The sequence below is a fragment of the Cylas formicarius genome, unplaced genomic scaffold, assembly GCF_029955315.1.
Source record: "Cylas formicarius isolate icCylForm1 unplaced genomic scaffold, icCylForm1.1 PGA_scaffold_4__25_contigs__length_36172078, whole genome shotgun sequence".
In the NCBI taxonomy this organism is placed as follows: domain Eukaryota; kingdom Metazoa; phylum Arthropoda; class Insecta; order Coleoptera; family Brentidae; genus Cylas; species Cylas formicarius.
In genome coordinates this window covers 14,661,748-14,680,029 of record NW_026844334.1, presented here as the reverse complement: position 1 = coordinate 14,680,029, position 18,282 = coordinate 14,661,748, and the positions used below count along the sequence as shown (strand labels likewise).

Genomic DNA, 18,282 nt, shown 5'->3' with positions numbered 1-18,282 from the left:
TATTTTTAAATTGTTAAACTGTTCATCTCAGTCGTTTATTAAACACTCGCTGCGATCCGCTCGTGCCAAACAAACTCGTCAGTTAAATGCCGTAATATACTATTTTCTACTCCCTTCTGTAAAATACCTAATTATACAGCGATCTAGCTTGCGGGAAGCGTCACTTTAGCACGTGACTTTCTTGTCGCATGGATCCGAGCCACTTCGGAAATTTCCGGGATATTACCGCACGGGTTTGGGAACCATCGCATGTTTTCGCATGGCTTGAATTTTAAAGTTTGTCAATTGTGACAGTCATGTCAGTGAATGTTTTCATGTTGTTTTTCAAAAATGTACTCAAAAACTCACGGTGGTCGAAAACCTATAGTAGGTTTGGTAAACTTTTTCAGTAACTCGTTTATTAATAACTTGCTCCACTTGTGCCAAATAAACTCGTAACTCAAAAGTCATTTACCACAATTGTTGCATAATATATTATTTTGTGATTACAACAAATATTGTCGACGAATATTTATGTTATGAACATATTATGTTATCTTATAAAAGAGACATACTGAATGCAGACAACGCCGCTGAATCATAGAAAACCATACCAACTCTTCATGGGAAACTCTCTGCCTCTGCCTAATACCATATATTGGTCGTACACAAAAATTTTGAATTTTTTGTAACCTTTTTATATATAATACCAAGAATGGCCAATAATTGTGCCAGTAAAATTAAAATGTAATAAATTTAAAGTTTCACATGGCCAATGAATGTCGATGTTAGTATAATAAGAATAATAATAATGTCTTTATTCAGCTAAGAAACAGTCACAAATAATTTTAACAATTTTAATAAACTACTACTAAAACTAACTAAAACTACTAAAAGTAATTAGTGAGTAGACGAAAAATATTAGAAAAAATCACAATTTGAACAATAACAACAAAATTACATCATTTTACCGTTACCTTCCAAACTTTTTACGATCCATATTTTCTCTAAATTTATAGCCCAATAATTGAATATTTTTGTATGTCAGATTATGTTACGATGCATATTTTTTCATTTATTGGCATTCCAACAGATTTTAAAGGTTCATTCTAAAATTTCTATTTTATAAATCGCAAAAGTAAAAGGAATGTCTTCGACGAAGACGAACATTTTGTTGGTACTATTTGATTTACGTTCAGATAGCTATAAGAAAAAAACAATAGCGCAGTCACCGTAAACGATCGTCGTTAGATAACCGGAGAGGTGATATTTTTAAGTAATTGTTTATTTAAAAGGGCATATATTCGCTCTGAACTTTCATTTTCATAAGACTATACGAAGTGAACGGTACACGCAGAGCCGTAATTATGATAGCTGCCTCTTAATCTATTGGAAAGTTCTTTGCGTAGAAAAAAATCATCTAAGGCGCCATATACGGAAAACGCCGAAGATCTAATCATAAACTGCAATTACCATAGCGTGTACGGTAAGATACCGGGTGACAATCTAAAAAAGTTTCCACCCCATGATCGTCTGGAACTAATTCCATGTTAACAAAACTCTCACGATCACAATTTAAAGACACCAGCGTCCATATCGCTACTAGATTATATAGAGGCCTTAAATATGGTTCACTTCAGGAGCTTATAACATTTTCTCACAGAAAGCTTGAATTTGTTTCAAATGTGCCTGCATTTTCAGCATAGAAGGTTTGTCGTACATTCATAGTAAATCATTAGTGAATAATTAAATTAATAAATAATTGAAAAGTTCAAAATTAATATAAACTTTTAATACTTCGGCGCATAAAGATAGCGTGGGGTCCTTAAAAAGTGAAAGTTCTTTTTCCACTACCTACTTTAGCCAATTATGCATTGATCAAGCGTGCGTACAAAGTTACTTTTGTTAGTTCTGATGGCCACGTCACACGTCAGTATTCAAGTTGTTTTGCAAAAAGGTATCGAAAAATTAATTGTGTTAGTACGCAACACGCTGATGCATTTTTTGTGTCACTCGTTTATTAATCACTTGATCCGCTCAAGCCAAATCAAACTTGTGACTAAAGTGTCGTTTATTGTGTCGTTAAAAGTATTTGTTATGGTAACAGCACTGTTAACGCTAAATTTTCAATTTTAATTTTTGAGTTTAGAAGTTTACGAACTATCATTATTTTTTTGATGATGATGTTTTGGAAGTCCAACAAAATATCGAATAAATATTCGATTGAGAAATAAGCAAAAAGCAAAAAAAAAAAATCAAATCAAATTTGTAATTACTGCAAAGTTTTGAAGTTTACCAATTATTGTTGTTGGTTTCACCTATTTAAAAAATTGTATTTAATATATACTCGAAATCAGGAAATATGACGACTAAATCCTAATCATGACACCAGTAAATGCCATAAGAATACGCTTGGTGTACACTAACGTGATCGTCATCTCTCCTGAATTCTAGAATACATATTTAGGTCTGGTGGAAATTTGTAATGCTTATTATACATTTTTATGTTTGTTTGTATTTTTGTGTTTTCATCGGCTTCCCTTAATTTGCTCATTGCAACCAATTTACATATATTTCAAGAGAAAAGAAGCGACCTTGTCTTCTTAAACGCTAATTTAATGTAAAATCAAAATGTTAGTAAATGTTTCGAGCACTCAAGTGCTCATATTCAGCTTGTAATGTAAACAATACCCCACTGTTAATATTAATCGAAAATTAGTATAAAAGAAGCATTAAGAGCATTACACAATCTTGAGCTGGGTTAAAACTCTAAATGTTAAATATTTTGAGATCATTTAATTACTTTTAATTATATTAGGTTAAGGTAGGGTTGGAATTAAGATATTTTTATTTTGTACCTTTGCAGCGCTTTCGATATTCATTATGTATGATAAATTAGTTTCTGTATTGTGTTTGGTACACTGATGATCTTCATTAGAAATTATTACTATTACTTAATTACTGCGGAAACTAATGACAGCCTTAGAGCAGATCTTTAACAAGTGCCTGAATGGCCAGAAAGTTCCCAGTCAATGGAAAGTGGCATAAGCAGCTTATATGGAAGGATATTAAGATATCTAATAGAGGCAGAGTTTATAGAAGAAGATCAAGGTGCATTTCGATTTCGAGCAGGCTCTGGAAAGCATTGCGAGGCACCTCTATTAATTATATATTTATAATAAACTCCACTTCAAAAATAAAAACAATAAATAGACTGTCCAGAGATTTCTGCATAAGAAAGGGCCTTCGCCAGGGGAGCTGTATATCACCAACACTTTTTAAAATTTATTATAAAGAAGTCTTACTAAAATGGAAATAAAAATGTACAGTTTGCAGACGATCAGGCAGTAATAGAAGGGGATAAAGAAGATCTAGAATATATGGCACGCAAACTAAAAGAAACCAATGAAGATTGGGGACTGACTATGAATGTTATCGAAATGAAAGTATTCGGGAACAAAGACAACATCGAAAGAAAAAGAAAAAGAATATGGCACGAGGGAGTTCGCAAAGCGATGAGCTCGAGAAACTTGGACGATAACCAATGGGGAATCGAATTGCTATTACTACTACTATTACTATTTCTTAAATTGGTTTAAGAAAAATCTTTACGCGAAAACCAAGCTCTTACTGTCGATAAGCCGTGAACAAATTTCCGATAAATCGACCCAAAAAAATACATACGCATTATAAGCATACATTACCCTAGATATTTGCATATTTGCAATAAATCCGTTACGGTTCTGTGACGCAGTTCTCTTTGGTTGTCTCGTAAATAAAACGCGGAAGAACAAGCATCTTAGAAAATGGGCAACATTCTCTTCGTGACGTTTTCTTGTTAAATTATGAAAACGCTGACTCGCAAAAATGCCATCATTATCGCGTATTATTCCTTTCTCGTATTCTAATTAAAATATTTTCGTTAACGGTGTCGTAATGGCAATTTTTATAACCTAATTTTGGAACATCGTCATTTATTTTACTTACGTATATTGCCGCCAACGGTCTCGTGTCCGTTCAAGAAACGTTATTAAATGGGTGTTGATTAGTTGCGTGGCATTTTGCATTGCCCGTTTCATAAATTCAAATTTTATATGAAAGTTTAGTAAGCATCTCTGATTTTCTTTAGTCTATTTCTATGGAAACAATAAATTTAATAACATGTACACAGAGAAAAAGAATTAGTTCTCGAAAATAACGCACATTTGTTCTAATGAAATAATTTAATTCGTATCGAGCAATTATATATCGAATTGGGGGAATCTTTTTTTTTAATTCGTATCTCAACTAAAATATATGTGAAGAAAAGGGGCATACTAGGTACAATTATTATTTATTTGCGAGAACTTTTCGTTGAACTAACAAAAGTGAAATATTTATTTCAAGTCGACGTTTTGGCTATCTTCAGGTCGGTTTCTTCGTGTCATTTGAATCGGTCACCAGTGAATGGCAAACCAGTAATTTTACAATTTCGGCAAAATCTAGGCAACTTTTGTATTGCCTAGTAAAAAATATTCTCTATAAATAGTTGTGGTGCATGATAGTATAAAACCTACGATATCCAGAGGTATTCATTTCCAAGAGCAAGAGCAATACAGGTATAATCTACTGTAGGAACTTCTACAATGGTGTTTTCTTACTTTCTCCCTTTTTGCACTTATAGTTTCTTCAATCTGAGCAGATGTCTAAAATAACCCATACTTTAAATTTATTTTCTTCAATAGAAACAAACCTTTACTTGAACAACAATAGGTTCACTAAACTTACCAAGTTTGAGGGATCTATTATATTCTTTGAATTCAATATTCAATATTCAAATAATAATTTATCTATTAACTACATTCATATGGCGCCGTGCGCCCGGCAGCGTATCAGTTCTTGTTCCCGTCTGAATGTCCAAAAACACCGGTTACTTTTTCGCTTCATTCCAAGCAATAATTTTTATCTTCCAGTTAATACTAAACGTAAATAATAGTATTAATTGTAAGTATTGTATTGTAATTCAGGGAAAAAATTATATAATATATATTTTGTTAATGACGATTTGTTAAAAATTTCAGCAAAACATTATTGGCGCAATAAAAATATAATTTACAAAATGAATGTGGAGTATTCAATTAAATATTTCATTTAAAACAATTAAAATCAAGATATAATCAATTTTGTCTCAACAAACATTTATTTACTGTGAACGTAATTTTATACTTGTAATTAATTTTTTCGTAAAGTGTGTTATTAAAACGATTTAATTCAGCTCAAGGAAAAATTTCTCTCTGCGTAGCGCCGATATCCACCAAAGATCACTCACGTTAACACACTACAAGCGAAAAAATCACGGTCTGGTATTAACTAACTAACTAATCCAACTTACATTTTTTATCTTATATTGGTAACGATTACGAATCGCATATCTATTTTTTACAAAACCTGAGAACTCTCATAAATCTTATAAATGTAACCGTGACCAAATTTTAGTTTCATATAAAAATTTTACTCCCCATTTGTTTGTAACTGAGAGGTTGCCGTTACCTTTATAAACCATAAATAAGCTTTATAACGGCAAGGAATGGCATTTTCGTTACCGCCTTAAAACCTACCCACAATGTTTATAAACACCAAACAAAAAAATTCACCTTTTTCTATATTATCTATTAAAATGCAGAATATTTTTCAGCAATTGAAAGCTATTAGTGTGGCCCCCAAACAACCGGTAACATCGGGGAGAACAATGGATATAATAAATATAATAAGTAGATAAGCGGGTGCGAAAATGTTTTCGAAAAAACGCAGGCAAAAACAATTTTTCCCATTTCGGAAAGCTTAATATCGCACAAACTTTACATGCGAGTAATTGTAGGATTTCACTACAAAAACAAGTGAAACTTGTTTATTATTAAAAACTCTAAATAAATAACTTAAAAACTGAGATCCCAGCTCTATATCTAGTCATTTAGTGAATTTTTCAAAGAATATGTAGCAAAGGATTGAAAATAGATAATAGAAAATCTTACGCTAGATTGGACAATTTTAAATGGAAACTCCTGCTTCTACAAAAGAGAAGGACTGTGCTACATTTTTGGATGGGTAATTTTCTTTTTAATCATCCATCATCATTGATGGGGTGTGCAATATAAAAAATCAAAATCAAATTTTCCGTTGATAACTATTAAGCTATATGCTTTAAAAATATTGTACTTCTAGCATTACATTCGAAATTTTTAAATATTATTATTTATATTTATATATTTATATTTTCTCCCGATTCTGAAAAATGAAAAAATTGCTTTATCGTAGATTTGTTATTTCAAAAGTCTATTTCTGTAAAAAAAAAATTATCTTCTTTTGTTAAACTCACAAATGTTAAAAAGGAAAGTTCTCCAGCCGAAACAAATTAATTCTTTCAGCTGACAAAATAATAAAAACGGTGTTTATAAACTATATTTTTTGGCCATTTTTAAATATTTAATAAAAGTAGAAAAACATGGTTTTAGATAAAGTATTCCGAAAAAGCAGAGCTTTACAGCTATGACTAGAAACGTTTTTGAAAAACGGCAAAAAATTGCTGTGCAAAATGTACCCGACAACAACCTTCGCCGTTGATGTTGTCACCGTGGCAAAACTGCAGGCCATACATATTTTAGCTACGAAATTCCCTCGGCAAGCCCAAGCTAAAAAAATGAACTTTGCTCATTAGTTCTATTCCATTAAGTTCAGTGATCTATTCGGTAAGCGAGCATTACGTAACGCCGTCAGCGTTCGACGGTGATAGTTGTTTAAATCGTAAAGTGAAGCATAAACTCAAGACAATCTTATTTGTAAAGTTTTGAGCCACACCTATCCGCGGGAGGCCTTGATGAAATTTTTACCACGTTTTTATGTAAAAACCATATCCGTTCGCTATGCTAATGGGGCCCGTTCAGAAGTTTTCGATAGTAATAGTAAATACGGATACTATTTTAACAGGTTAAAAGTCGAAGCATACTTGATTTTTAACGTTTTTAGATGTCTGATTGTGATACGCGCTTTTTTACTACCTATTTTGATATCCAATTATGCACTGATCATTAGTGAACAAAGTGTCACTAGACGTCAGCTTTAACACTGTCGTGACCGGATATGAAAAATTGCAATTTTAGGATAATGGTCGGAATAGATGTTAAGATGAATCCTATAAAATATTTAAACCAAGCAAAATAACTGAGAGTAATGCTAAAGTCGTGTGCTCTTCTTTCATTTGAATAAATTGAATTACTTTATTACTCCATTCCTCTATAGCTTAAAAATAAATCACTAAATGCTACGAAATTTTTTAAAGATATTTTTCAACCAAATATGTTTTGAGACAAGTTTTTTAATCCTTAAATTTTAGAATCCGTTTTTCTGAACCATAATGAACCAAATTAAAAACGTCTTAAAAACGATGAACAGGAACGTTTCTATGAACATAGAGGCAAGCAAAGTCTAGAGACGCTCAACTCTGTGAAATCTGTTTTTTTAGGAATAACTAGATGATAAAACAGATAAAAAAATATAATATTTCGCACTCTGCAATATCTATTTATTTATCTATGATCTATTATATGAAAAAATAAATAAAAATACAATACTGTCGAAACATTTAATTCTATATTTTTTGGAATAGAATATATACTTTTCTTCAAATTATGTTACCAGCTGTGCACCCACCGTCGCCTTAAAATTGACGTATTTGACGTTGCTTACAAAATATAGAAACAGTGTTTAATATTTTATGTGCGCTACAGTTCTGCAGAGCTCCAAAATTTACAGTAATTAAATAGTATAAAAAATATTTTCATTTATCTTACAAAAAGAATCATATTTCGCATTCCCACCGTCATAATGATAAAAAAATACAATGGAAATGCCGTCGAACGCGAAAGTAAAATTGGAATAACCAGAGCATTAAGTTTGAAAATAAAGATATAAAAATTCTAAAAGCCACATTCGTAATTGAACGGAATTTGCGTTATTAGGGCTCAATTAGATTCTGTTTATTGTGTAAATATATAATGAATATAGTGAAAATGAACACCCAAGAAATTATTCGATATTTAAGGGCATGCTTGAAATTTGTAATGAACAAATAATTAAGAAAATTAATAATTCTCCGTTTTTGGTTAAAATAACTTTTTTTCCGCCTTAAAATCTGTCCCATGAGCCGCCACTGGATTTAATTATATTAAAAATAATGAACAATGAACCAATTACTGAAAATAAATTTCGTCTGGAGAAAGAGATTTTGCACTGCCTCCGTTACAATGAACGATTAAGTACAGTATCTCAACGAAACATAGTTTGAAAAGAGTTTCTCAAGTTTGAAATTTTTGCAAATGAAAACAATTTAAAAAAATATATTTAAATATTAATTAATATAGGGGCCGAAAATACTGCAGAATGTATGCGCCCCAGGCGGTTATGATCCATATCCAAATTGAAAACTGGTGAATTCAGTAATTGTTGGCGGCCACGTTGATTCTTATTGGTAAGTGAGAATTCGAATAACAGTTCGTATGGTTTGAAAACAAGTTTTGCTGTATTATTAGCATTGGTAAGAAAATATATACTGATTATTTTACATTAGCTAAATAGCTAAATATTTGGCTGTTTGCCGTAGCATCTAGCTGTTAGATAATATAGTGGCCCTATTAAAATTAATGCGTTCGGACAACTCTGGTATTTTCTCATAGTTCAGCCTGATGTTGAAGTTGCAATAAATTGCTGCGATTTAAAGCTACGACTTGATACCTTTTCTAGTTGCTGCAGTTTGTTGCATGGGTTGGGATTCTCGACAAATAAAATCAAGGTTGCAGCGACCAACAAGTTACTGAACTCACTCTATATTGATTTTCCGAGATATCTCATCCAAATGAAGATCATAAGTTTTTTTTCAGTTTCAGTCAATCTCTGAAGAAGCCAACAAGATGATTGGAGAAACGTCAGCAATTTCGACTCAGCAAAAACCGACACAGGAGGAATCCAGAAGTAGCCTGTGGGAGTTTCTTTGAAAAAAAAAAGAAAAGAAGATCATAATAATGCAAAAAAATTAACTTGCCCTTACGTAATTCTTAATAATTTAAATTTTTAGTTAGTTAGAAAGAAACTGCTACAAAAATTACCAAGTCAGTGCAACTTTTCGCCCGAAATTGCTTCATTGTTATACAAGTTACGTAGTCACCGCAACAAATTGCATAAAAATAGGCTTTTAGGCATGTTTTCACCACTAACTTGCATTTTGGGCTTTTTTCTTCACACTCAAGTAATTCTCCCAGAATATTCAACGAGATTCGGGCATATTTTAAGAAAATACTGCGGTAAAAATGCTACATCTAAACTGAAACTTGTATAATTGAAGAACTGTCGGCGGCCATGTTGTTTGCTGAACGCCGCTAGTTATATTGGTTAGTTAGGCTAGTTATTAGTTGATAACGAGATTTCAAATTACCGCGCACGCGCATATTAAATGGTCCATCTCAGTATGGCCACTTATGTTAATAAAGAATAGTAATACGAGACATATGCTTATTCAGCAGCTTTAATTATATAAATACGCGCGCTAATCATAAGATAGGACAGTCTTGAAGTCGCTTTGCCGTAGTAAGAATTGTGTTACTTGTGTTATAAATAAAAAATCGTTTTCTAAAAATACGAGTTTCACATTTTGAAATAAAATTGTAGTTTGGATCGTCGTGGTAACAAAAATTACGACAAAATGTAAATAAGCATTAAGCAAAAACGCGCCACACAACGTCGCTCTTATAAATTTGTGCCATTCGTAAAAGAATTGCGCAAATTTTGTCGGCGATACCTACGCTAAAAAACTGTGTTTCAACTTTTACTCGTACATGCATATTTACGCATTATTTTTTTTGCTCACAAACAAATCGTTCGATATATTAGCGACCTTGTCCGGTCACTTGACTCGGCATAAAAATCCCGCAAGGGCACGATATCAGCAGATGTAAAAGGTAAACCGAAAGCACCGAACTTTTTATTTTTTGAAACGGTCAACATGGAATGACTCAGTAAAGAATCTTAAATTGTGATTGGAACAGGTAGTCTAAGGTTTGTGATTCACATAGGGTATTAATGAAGGTTTTCGATATCGACGAAATATGTCATTAACTTAATAACCAACAATTACCATGCGGATGTAGATACTTGCGTTACAAAAACAGCCGAGAGCAACAACAACATTTCTTTGTATTCATTCACAAATTTTTCGAGGTAACGCAAAAAAAAAAACAATAAATTTCCTAATAGTTGAGCAATTTTAAAGCTGCATCCACGCAGCGCCATTTGGTGGGCAAATAGAAGGGTTCGAACACATGAGGGAAGGGCGTATCAGGACCGGTGACTCTAGATACAGGCGCTTGGAGTTTCAAGAAGCACTCTTCCTGAAATAATGTAAAAAAAGTATGGAAAATCAATTTTTTTTCATCACAAAATATTTCGGATATTTTTACAAACAAACAAAACGTTTAAAAAGGCAATATTTTGAGTTTCACTTTTTTTACTGTAGGATAATAAAAAATATTTATACAAATTTCTTTTTCGTTTTTTGATATTCATCGTGTTTGTAGCTAAATAACCAACTCTCAGTCTTAGTTAAAAAAGTCACACTACTACAAATTGTATAGACACAGTATTGTGTTTTTTCAATTATTTTTCTTTCAAAAATTATATTATATGTCTTGGAAACGAACTCTTAAACTTTTCCCAAATCTTTGAAAAAAAACAATCTTTGAAATTCAAAAATACTAAAATTATGTTTTGTACATCCACCAATTTATCAACAATTGACTTGGAAATTGACAATTAAAATTTATATTTAAAGTTTGCTCCATAAAAGAAATAAGATGTACAAAATAACTGATGATTTGCAGCGCGTCTCTCGAACTAAGATGGTCATGGTAAAGCAGACAATATGAAATGTGAATCAAATCTTATTTGTAATTTATCTTTCTTTAAATTAAATCATTGTGACACGGTTGTCACTAATAATTTTTTGAAAAGGTAAGGTAAATCCTTGTGTTGCAAATTGTTGCAGTAGTAAGGTATATATAATTTGCAAAAGAAAGTTTTTTTATGGTGGGTGAAGCATTTACACCGATCTGATTTTGTTTTATAAATACATAATAACTCATCGAGTTGCTATATAAATGAAATATATAAATTGAAATTTGTTCATCTATCTCCTTTACAGAATTAGGTAAGCTAAAGATTTATATCAATTTATATAGGTTTTTTTGAATTTTTAATAAGACATTTGATGGCTATAAGACTTATGTTTTGCAAATATTTAAAAAAGTGATAAAACAATGATAACACCGAATTCCCACATTTATCTGAATAAGAGAAAAAACAATAATCTCTATTGCATCTTTTTCGATTGTCAAATAAGCCTCAATTTTCTATCAAGCCGTTGCCATTCCAGTTTAGATCGAGTTCACTATTGTGTATAAATAAAATATTGAAATCCTGTTCTATGTTATGACTTCTTTGTGCGTTATTCTATGGGCGTCAGCAAATGCAAACGCAAAAAACGTGCCAACATGATATAATTAAAAATGCCGCGGCCATATTTCCATCGACAATAACAGCTTTTGAAAATAAAAAACCGCTTCGATGGCGAAATGTGTCCAAAATCGAACGTGAAAAAAAGTTCAGCAAATGAAACAAAGGAAACGAATTGCTTTCAGATTTATTTTCAGTCGGATGGGGGCATGAGGATAAATTAGATTTTCATTCGAAAATATTTAAGAATGTTTAAAATAAAAATTCAAGACACGTAAGCGAAATTAAAGAAAGAAAGAAAAAGCCAACTACCACTATTTTAGATTGTACGATCCTTGCGAATGTATAGTATATTTGAAAAATCGGTTATCAAGAGATGAATTTGAACCTGGTAGGTGAATACTAATAAATTTTTGGAACAACAAAAGCAACAATAAATTTGATAATAAGTGCTTTAGATATTATATAAATTACATTACATAAAGTCTCCTGTAAAAGTTTTACTCCAGTATTAGAGTGTCACTATACACTATTTTCAGGTGATGCAGTATTTTCTACGAAAAATACCAAATATATTTTTGGATTTTCTTATTAATTTCTATCTCGCAACCTTGTATATGTTTACCTGAATCGTTGCCGCCAGTTCCGCCCCAAATCCTGAAGTTAACGGCGCCTCGTGAGCTATAACCACTCTTCCGGTTTTGGTGGCCGACTGGAAAAAGGAGTTTTGATAGTAGAAACTAGTAGAAAGGTATTCAGTATCTACTAGCTATTGGTACTTGTCTAGGTACATATTTTAATACGTAAATTTAGCGATAGTTTTAATTACGGTTCCACCAGCGATTAGAAAATATTTTTTTACTGGAACATGTTTTTTATTTATAATTTCAGCATCAGTTTTTGTTGTATTAGTGCAAAGCGTAAACCATCATTTAAAGCACGCTTTCGAATATCAAGGAAGAAGCGACGCGTTAACTTTTTGATATAATTATTTTAAAAGTATTGTTAAGCTCAAAAACTCAGCATTCAAACACACATATTTTAATATTTTATGTAGGAACATTTTGCGTCAATTTTAAAAATATTATATGCAAAAATATTACTTATAATTATATATCACTAACAAAATTATTAATTTTCGTGTGATGTCAGTTACATCCGCGTTAAAAATCGTTCTGATGAAATATTAGGTTTCATTGAATATCAGATCGGTAAAATTTATCCTTGTTTGTAGGTCAGACAATGAAAACATGAAACAACTGTCAAAATTATAGTAATTTTTCTCTACCTAAATTGGGAAAATTTGTACAAAAATGCATTTCTTTATACGATTAGCAATTACAAATCATTTTGTGCAACATATCTCTGAAAGAAAAAAAGGCAATGAAAACAAATTGAGGTCCTCTTTAGAAAGTTGTTCCCGTCCTACAAATTGGTATTATTTTAGTCCTACGAAATATTTTTCCCAACATTTCGTATAAGCATCGCTAGATGGTGGTATAACGAAAAATAAAATTTTGCTCACCTTGCAAACGGTGTCGCGATCCCAAGGTAAAATCGACACCAGATCGATAACCTCAGCGGACACCTTAAACTCGTCCCGCAGGATATCTGCGACTTCTTTCAGGACATGAACTTGAGTCCCCCATCCGATGAGAGTAATATCACTGCCTGTAAACCAAATTTTGCCATATTCTTACATATTTGCGCTGTAAACAAAAACGCGAACGCGAAAATGATTGCATCCGAAAACCCTGTAAACCGCTGCATAGGGAGACAGACCGTGAATATTAAGCATATCCGTCATAAACTTCCAGAAAAACTTAATCAGCTGGCTTGCGCGTATTTCTATTTTCCGAAAGACCCAAAAATTTGAACGTGAAATTCATAAGTTTTAAATACAAATAATAATTGTTTACGATTTTTTATACGCTACGAAAAAGTTTTTTTTTTAACGAAAAAAAGAGAACGTACCCAGAAAACAGAGTCCAAATCAAAGAAAAAAGTTGATGGACCCCCACAAACAAAACATGAGATTTCAAACAGGATACCTACTTTATAATTTTGTTTTGAAATCAGTTCTTTAAGTAAAAATGGATACCATGTCATTATATTTCCCCAAAACAGTTGAAATTTTAAAGCAAATGTTTATAGGTGTCAAATTTGCAATACCGTCTTAAACGTCCCGTAAACAAAGTCAAATTTTGACATTACCTTGAACCAGAACGTCTGCTTTGCCGATTGGCAACTGGAAATCGGTATCTGGTACCTGTTCGATCGCCGCCCTATAAAGAGTTTTGGGTTCAAAAACTATACACGGGTCCGGGTCTCGTATACAGCTTAGAAGAAGCCCTTTGGCTTTTATTGGTCCTCTCGGTACTACGACCTATACAAGTAAGGGAAAATTTGTACTCATTTTCATTCCCTAAACTGAAAATGTTTCAGCAGTAGCGGCGTGAGTGCAGCGCACGATTCATAGTTTTAAAAAGAAAACCTTCCAATTCCTTCAAATAAAGTTTAAAATTGTCGTTTATCACAAATATTTTCTGGAGTTTCGAATATAAAATCGCCGCCACTGTTCTAAGCCCTAGGAACTGTATTTCAATAATTTTAATGCCATTTTTCAAAGCATTCGTTATTTATTTAAAAAAGGTCGATCTTAAATTTTTTAAAATAAATTGATAGACAACATGACTTACATGCTTAGTCACCTACCTTGAGACCAGGAGTGTGAGCAAAGTAAGCTTCGGGACTTTGTGAATGATACAGAGCTCCGTGCCCGACTGCTCCGCATGGCGCTCGTATGGTCAATTTGCCGCAATCAAATTGGTCGCCACTGCGATATCTATATTTTGCTGCTTCGTTTATGATCTATTAAGCATAAATTGTGAACACGTTCAATTTATTACGTTCCGCCAAATCCAAAAATATGAACTACACCACAATTACCCATTTCTCGTTTCTACCTAAAAAGTTCTAATAGGATTCGTTTTTAACCATTTCGTAGTCGCTCTGCTTCGCGAAAACGACAAGATTTTATCTCTTCTAATAAAAAAAATCCCCAAAATGATTGTATATCAAATCTATATCAAATCGACAAAGGTTATTTAAAAAAGTGTTTAGAGATTTATATTTTAGGAAATTTGGAATGAAAATAACTAGTGGATCTCACAAATAAAAAGAAATCCCCATATGTAGCGAACATTATTGGGGACACTGCATAACGTATAGAGAAGTCATCCAATGAGTATTTCAACTTTTTTTTTAATTTTAGCAATGTTCTAACAGACCACTATAACTTGCCTGCATTTATTTTTTTTTCACCGTTGGGCATATCACGTTAAAATGTTTGTAATCAACTTAAAAAAAAAATAGGGGCATGTTTCCATTAAAAAAACCCTTCCAGTGAAAAAAATTGCGTCAGTTGGGCGCAGCAGTGCCTCCTACAATGGAGATGTCGTCAAGATAACCTAAAAAACTATACAATTTTGGAATTATACATTCTCAAAATTTCTACTTTGTTCAAAAAATAACGGGAGCAGGCGGACAAATTCGCTCTAATCAAGCAGAGTAATATTTATTTATTTGCTTATATAACCATTTCTGTTCGCTAGAAGAAGCTGATGCAATTAAAAGTGCGTCGTGAATACCTGATCAACCGCAGGAAAAATATAGTCAGCAAATTGAATTTCTGCGATAGCCGTCTGTCCCATCACAGCTGCCCCGATGCCAAATCCCACTATACCCTGTTCGCAAAGTGGCGTGTTAAATACCCGGTCACGTCCATATTTTTTCTGTAAGTCCAGTGTGCATCTAATCGATTAAAGAAGAAACTAGGTAGGTTGAATGGTATTTTTCTTTTGTTTTACCTAAATACTCCACCGAAACCTACGTCTTCTCCAAAAATAATTGACTTAGGATCGCTTCGAAGGGCAATGTCCAAAGCATTGTTTATAGCTTGAAACATATTCATTTTCGTTCGACTTCCTATAGACAACATTCGTTTACAAAGGCTGCTATTTAAAACAAATAGTACTTCCTAACCTTCAACTGAAGTTGATTTATCCGGTGTATAAATAAAATGGTAATTCCGTTCAAACATTTTTCTTAAACCTGTTCCGCCGTTCATGCACTGGCAAAGTTTTTTTACTTTCCACACTTTGTTTAACGACATGTCGATTTAATTTGCTCCGAAATAAATAAGTTTTATCGTTTGTATAGTCTTAAATTCTATTAAAAGTGGAAACAACAAATCGAGTAACATTGGTATCAGTAAAGAATCAACAACTGACTGCATGAGCGCGCTTAAGTATCCATTACAAATAAAACTTCAATCGGTTTACCAGCTAATGGAATACCATTAACAACTATTAAATATTTTGCAACGCTAATGTATTTTTTGTAACTGCAATTTAGATTTTCAAATAAAGTAGATGCTAGGAATGAATAAATTATAAGGACTCCAAGAGTACGCCTATGAAAAAATGTTTTCGAATTCTGACCTTCAGTTCGCATTAGGTATACATTTAATTTATGACGTTCAGTTTTAAGTCCCATCGAGTTCTAATATTCTGTGCATAGGTTAAAACCGAATTAGGAAATTTTCTGGGACTCAGGTGTAAAGAAGATTGTAACTTAACCTATAATTATTTTTTACCATGGACAGTAAACAAATAACTATTAAAGATTTTCCTTTTTTATGTCGTTTATGTGCAAGCTATTCAGAGAATTTGATTCCTCTCAGCAATTTTGCGTTCGAAAATTTGTATAAAATTGTCTCGGGAATCGATGTAAGTTCTAATGAAGGTTTTATTTAATTTGGGAAACAATTTTAATTGTTTTTAGATTGAAAATGGCGATTTTCCAAAACAAATATGCCAAGAATGCGACGCACAGTTCTCTAATTTTTTTTCTCTCATAGAGAAGTCAAAACAAAGTCATAAGTTGTTTCAAAAGCTTCAAAATGATATAAACAATGAACAAGATGAAACTGATTGTGAAAATCAGGATGAGAATGTCATTGAAGATATAACAGTTTCAATAGCAAGAAATGAAGTAGAGAACAATGTATCAAAACAGTTAAATTGTGAGAGATGTTCAAAATCATTTACAAAGCAACAGACACTAACACGCCACTATAGTATTTCTCCTCAATGCATACCTGAAATGTTAAAAGTTTCATGCAAAACATGTGGGAAACAATGTTCTGGAAAGTTAGGGTTAAGTACACACTATAGGAAATCAGTGAATTGTGTACCGGATTCCACCAAGTGCATATGCAACAGCTGTGGTTTAAAATTTACCACAAAACGAAAATTAAACTATCATTATAAGGAAAGTACAAACTGCTCTCGCAGCAAAATTGAATGCTCAGTTTGTAGCAAAAAATTTGACAAAAACCACAAGTTAGTTGCTCACATGAGGAGCCATACAAAAGAGGAACCATTCGGGTGTGAATTCTGTGGAAAACGGTTTAGATTTGTTCAAAATTTAAGAAGACATAATTTGATCCATAAAGGGATTAAGCCATTCAAATGTGAAGTTTGTGGAAAAGGTATGTAGCAATTTTTTATAATGCTTCAGATCTGAACAGTAATTGCTTACATTTTTGTGCATCCCACCTTAGCATTTTCCAGGGCTCATGTTAGAAGTGAGCACATGAATATACACACAGGTAACAATCCCTACATATGTACATATTGCGGAAAAGGTTTTAAAAGGTATGCTAATCATTTTATACATGTGTACCGTCACAAGCTGATAAATGGGGAAATTGACAAGTATGAAGACAAAAAGCTTTATCTGCAGCTTGAATGTAATGTGTGTCACAAGATATTTGCCAGCCGAGGAGGTTTGGCAAATCATATAACACTTCACCAAGGAGAGCCTCGTGAAAAAAAATTTTTGTGTAACGACTGTGGCAAAGGTATACATACTTATTATACTTAAAAGACTACAAACTAGCTGTAATTTTTTTAGTTTAGAAATAATTCAGGTGGTTACAATTTTTTGTCATCAATTCAATAATTATTTTCTTCCATTTTGCACGATGCAAATGGATATTTTTCTTATAAAATTTTTAGGTTTTGTTACAAATTCCCAACTTGAATCTCACTCCAGGATACACACCGGAGATAGACCATTTGAGTGTGATAAATGTAACAAGAAATTCCGACAGAGAAGCGCATATAAGAATCATCAGTTGGTACATTCAGGGGAGAAGCCATACAAATGTGAAATTTGTGAGAAACTGTTCACCCAATCTGGCCACCTTAAAGTTCACATGAGGGTTCATAGTGGAGAAAAGCCTTATTGTTGCAGTTTCTGTGGGAAAATGTTCGCACTCAAGAGTAATTTAAAGGTGGATAGACTTTTATTAATTATGCTATAAATAGTTTACCCATAAGTAAACATTTTTAAGGTCCACGTTAGAATCCACACTGGGGAGACCCCCTACATTTGTAGTATTTGTGGTCGTGGTTGCTATGATTCAACCAGTTTGAAAAAACACAGGAAAAGTCATGGAATAGGGCTGCCGTCTCATGGTTATATTAAAGACAAGGAAGAAAATGAGGAAGTGTTTTCTGTGGAACTTGGGCAAGATCAGGTTCAAAGTGATGTTACAAAGCTTTAATTTTATAATGTAATATTACATGCTCTTATCCTCTTTATAATCTTTATGTGCGCCTACAGGAATAATGTCATAGGTCATAAAATAATAAAAGCAAAAATAAAAAGGATGTATTATAACGTAATAAAAAATTTTAT

At 32.5% G+C, this 18,282-nt stretch overlaps 2 protein-coding genes across 7 annotated transcripts; one reads left to right on the top strand and one right to left on the bottom strand.

Moving 5' to 3' along the window:
• Positions 1 to 7,660: 7,660 nt before the first annotated feature.
• On the bottom strand, positions 7,661 to 15,691 carry LOC132700549 (2-oxoisovalerate dehydrogenase subunit beta, mitochondrial). 2 transcript variants are annotated; one of them, XM_060667939.1, is made up of 8 exons: positions 15,559 to 15,691; positions 15,384 to 15,501; positions 15,165 to 15,327; positions 14,230 to 14,385; positions 13,729 to 13,900; positions 13,040 to 13,185; positions 12,140 to 12,226; positions 9,930 to 10,394 (listed from the first exon to the last, which is right to left on the bottom strand). In XM_060667939.1, exons 1-8 carry the CDS (start codon positions 15,686 to 15,688, stop codon positions 10,254 to 10,256), a joined length of 1,113 nt encoding a protein of 370 aa, XP_060523922.1. In that variant the 5' UTR covers positions 15,689 to 15,691; the 3' UTR covers positions 9,930 to 10,253. The 2 variants fall into 2 exon arrangements, with proteins under 2 accessions (XP_060523921.1, XP_060523922.1); XM_060667938.1 differs by lacking the exons at positions 15,165 to 15,327; positions 15,384 to 15,501; positions 15,559 to 15,691 and adding an exon at positions 14,818 to 15,141 and having other exon boundaries at positions 7,661 to 10,394.
• Positions 15,222 to 18,172, top strand: LOC132700547 (zinc finger protein 239-like). 5 transcript variants are annotated; one of them, XM_060667934.1, is made up of 5 exons: positions 15,222 to 15,351; positions 16,360 to 17,068; positions 17,141 to 17,440; positions 17,598 to 17,875; positions 17,936 to 18,172. In XM_060667934.1, exons 2-5 carry the CDS (start codon positions 16,681 to 16,683, stop codon positions 18,146 to 18,148), a joined length of 1,179 nt encoding a protein of 392 aa, XP_060523917.1. In that variant the 5' UTR covers positions 15,222 to 15,351; positions 16,360 to 16,680; the 3' UTR covers positions 18,149 to 18,172. The 5 variants fall into 5 exon arrangements, 4 of the variants coding, with proteins under 4 accessions (XP_060523917.1, XP_060523918.1, XP_060523916.1 ...); XM_060667935.1 differs by having other exon boundaries at positions 15,333 to 15,351; positions 16,436 to 17,068; XR_009618651.1 differs by lacking the exon at positions 15,222 to 15,351 and adding an exon at positions 15,686 to 16,304 and having other exon boundaries at positions 17,635 to 17,875; positions 17,936 to 18,071.
• The last annotated feature ends 110 nt before the right edge of the window (positions 18,173 to 18,282 follow it).

What these genes read in the sequence shown, in the direction of transcription:
- LOC132700549 (XM_060667939.1), bottom strand. Translation starts at nt 15,688, where the DNA reads ATGTCGTTAAACAAAGTGTGGAAAGTAAAAAAACTTTGCCAGTGCATG. An exon ending in TAAATCAACTTCAGTTGAAG is followed by an intron (nt 15,502 to 15,558) that starts GTTAGGAAGTAC and finishes TGTTGTCTATAG; the next exon opens with GAAGTCGAACGAAAATGAAT. An exon ending in AGCAGACGTTCTGGTTCAAG is followed by an intron (nt 13,186 to 13,728) that starts GTAATGTCAAAA and finishes TTTGGTTTACAG; the next exon opens with GCAGTGATATTACTCTCATC.
- LOC132700547 (XM_060667933.1), top strand. Translation starts at nt 16,173, where the DNA reads ATGGACAGTAAACAAATAACTATTAAAGATTTTCCTTTTTTATGTCGT. An exon ending in ATGTGAAGTTTGTGGAAAAG is followed by an intron (nt 17,069 to 17,140) that starts GTATGTAGCAAT and finishes ATCCCACCTTAG; the next exon opens with CATTTTCCAGGGCTCATGTT. An exon ending in CACTCAAGAGTAATTTAAAG is followed by an intron (nt 17,876 to 17,935) that starts GTGGATAGACTT and finishes AACATTTTTAAG; the next exon opens with GTCCACGTTAGAATCCACAC.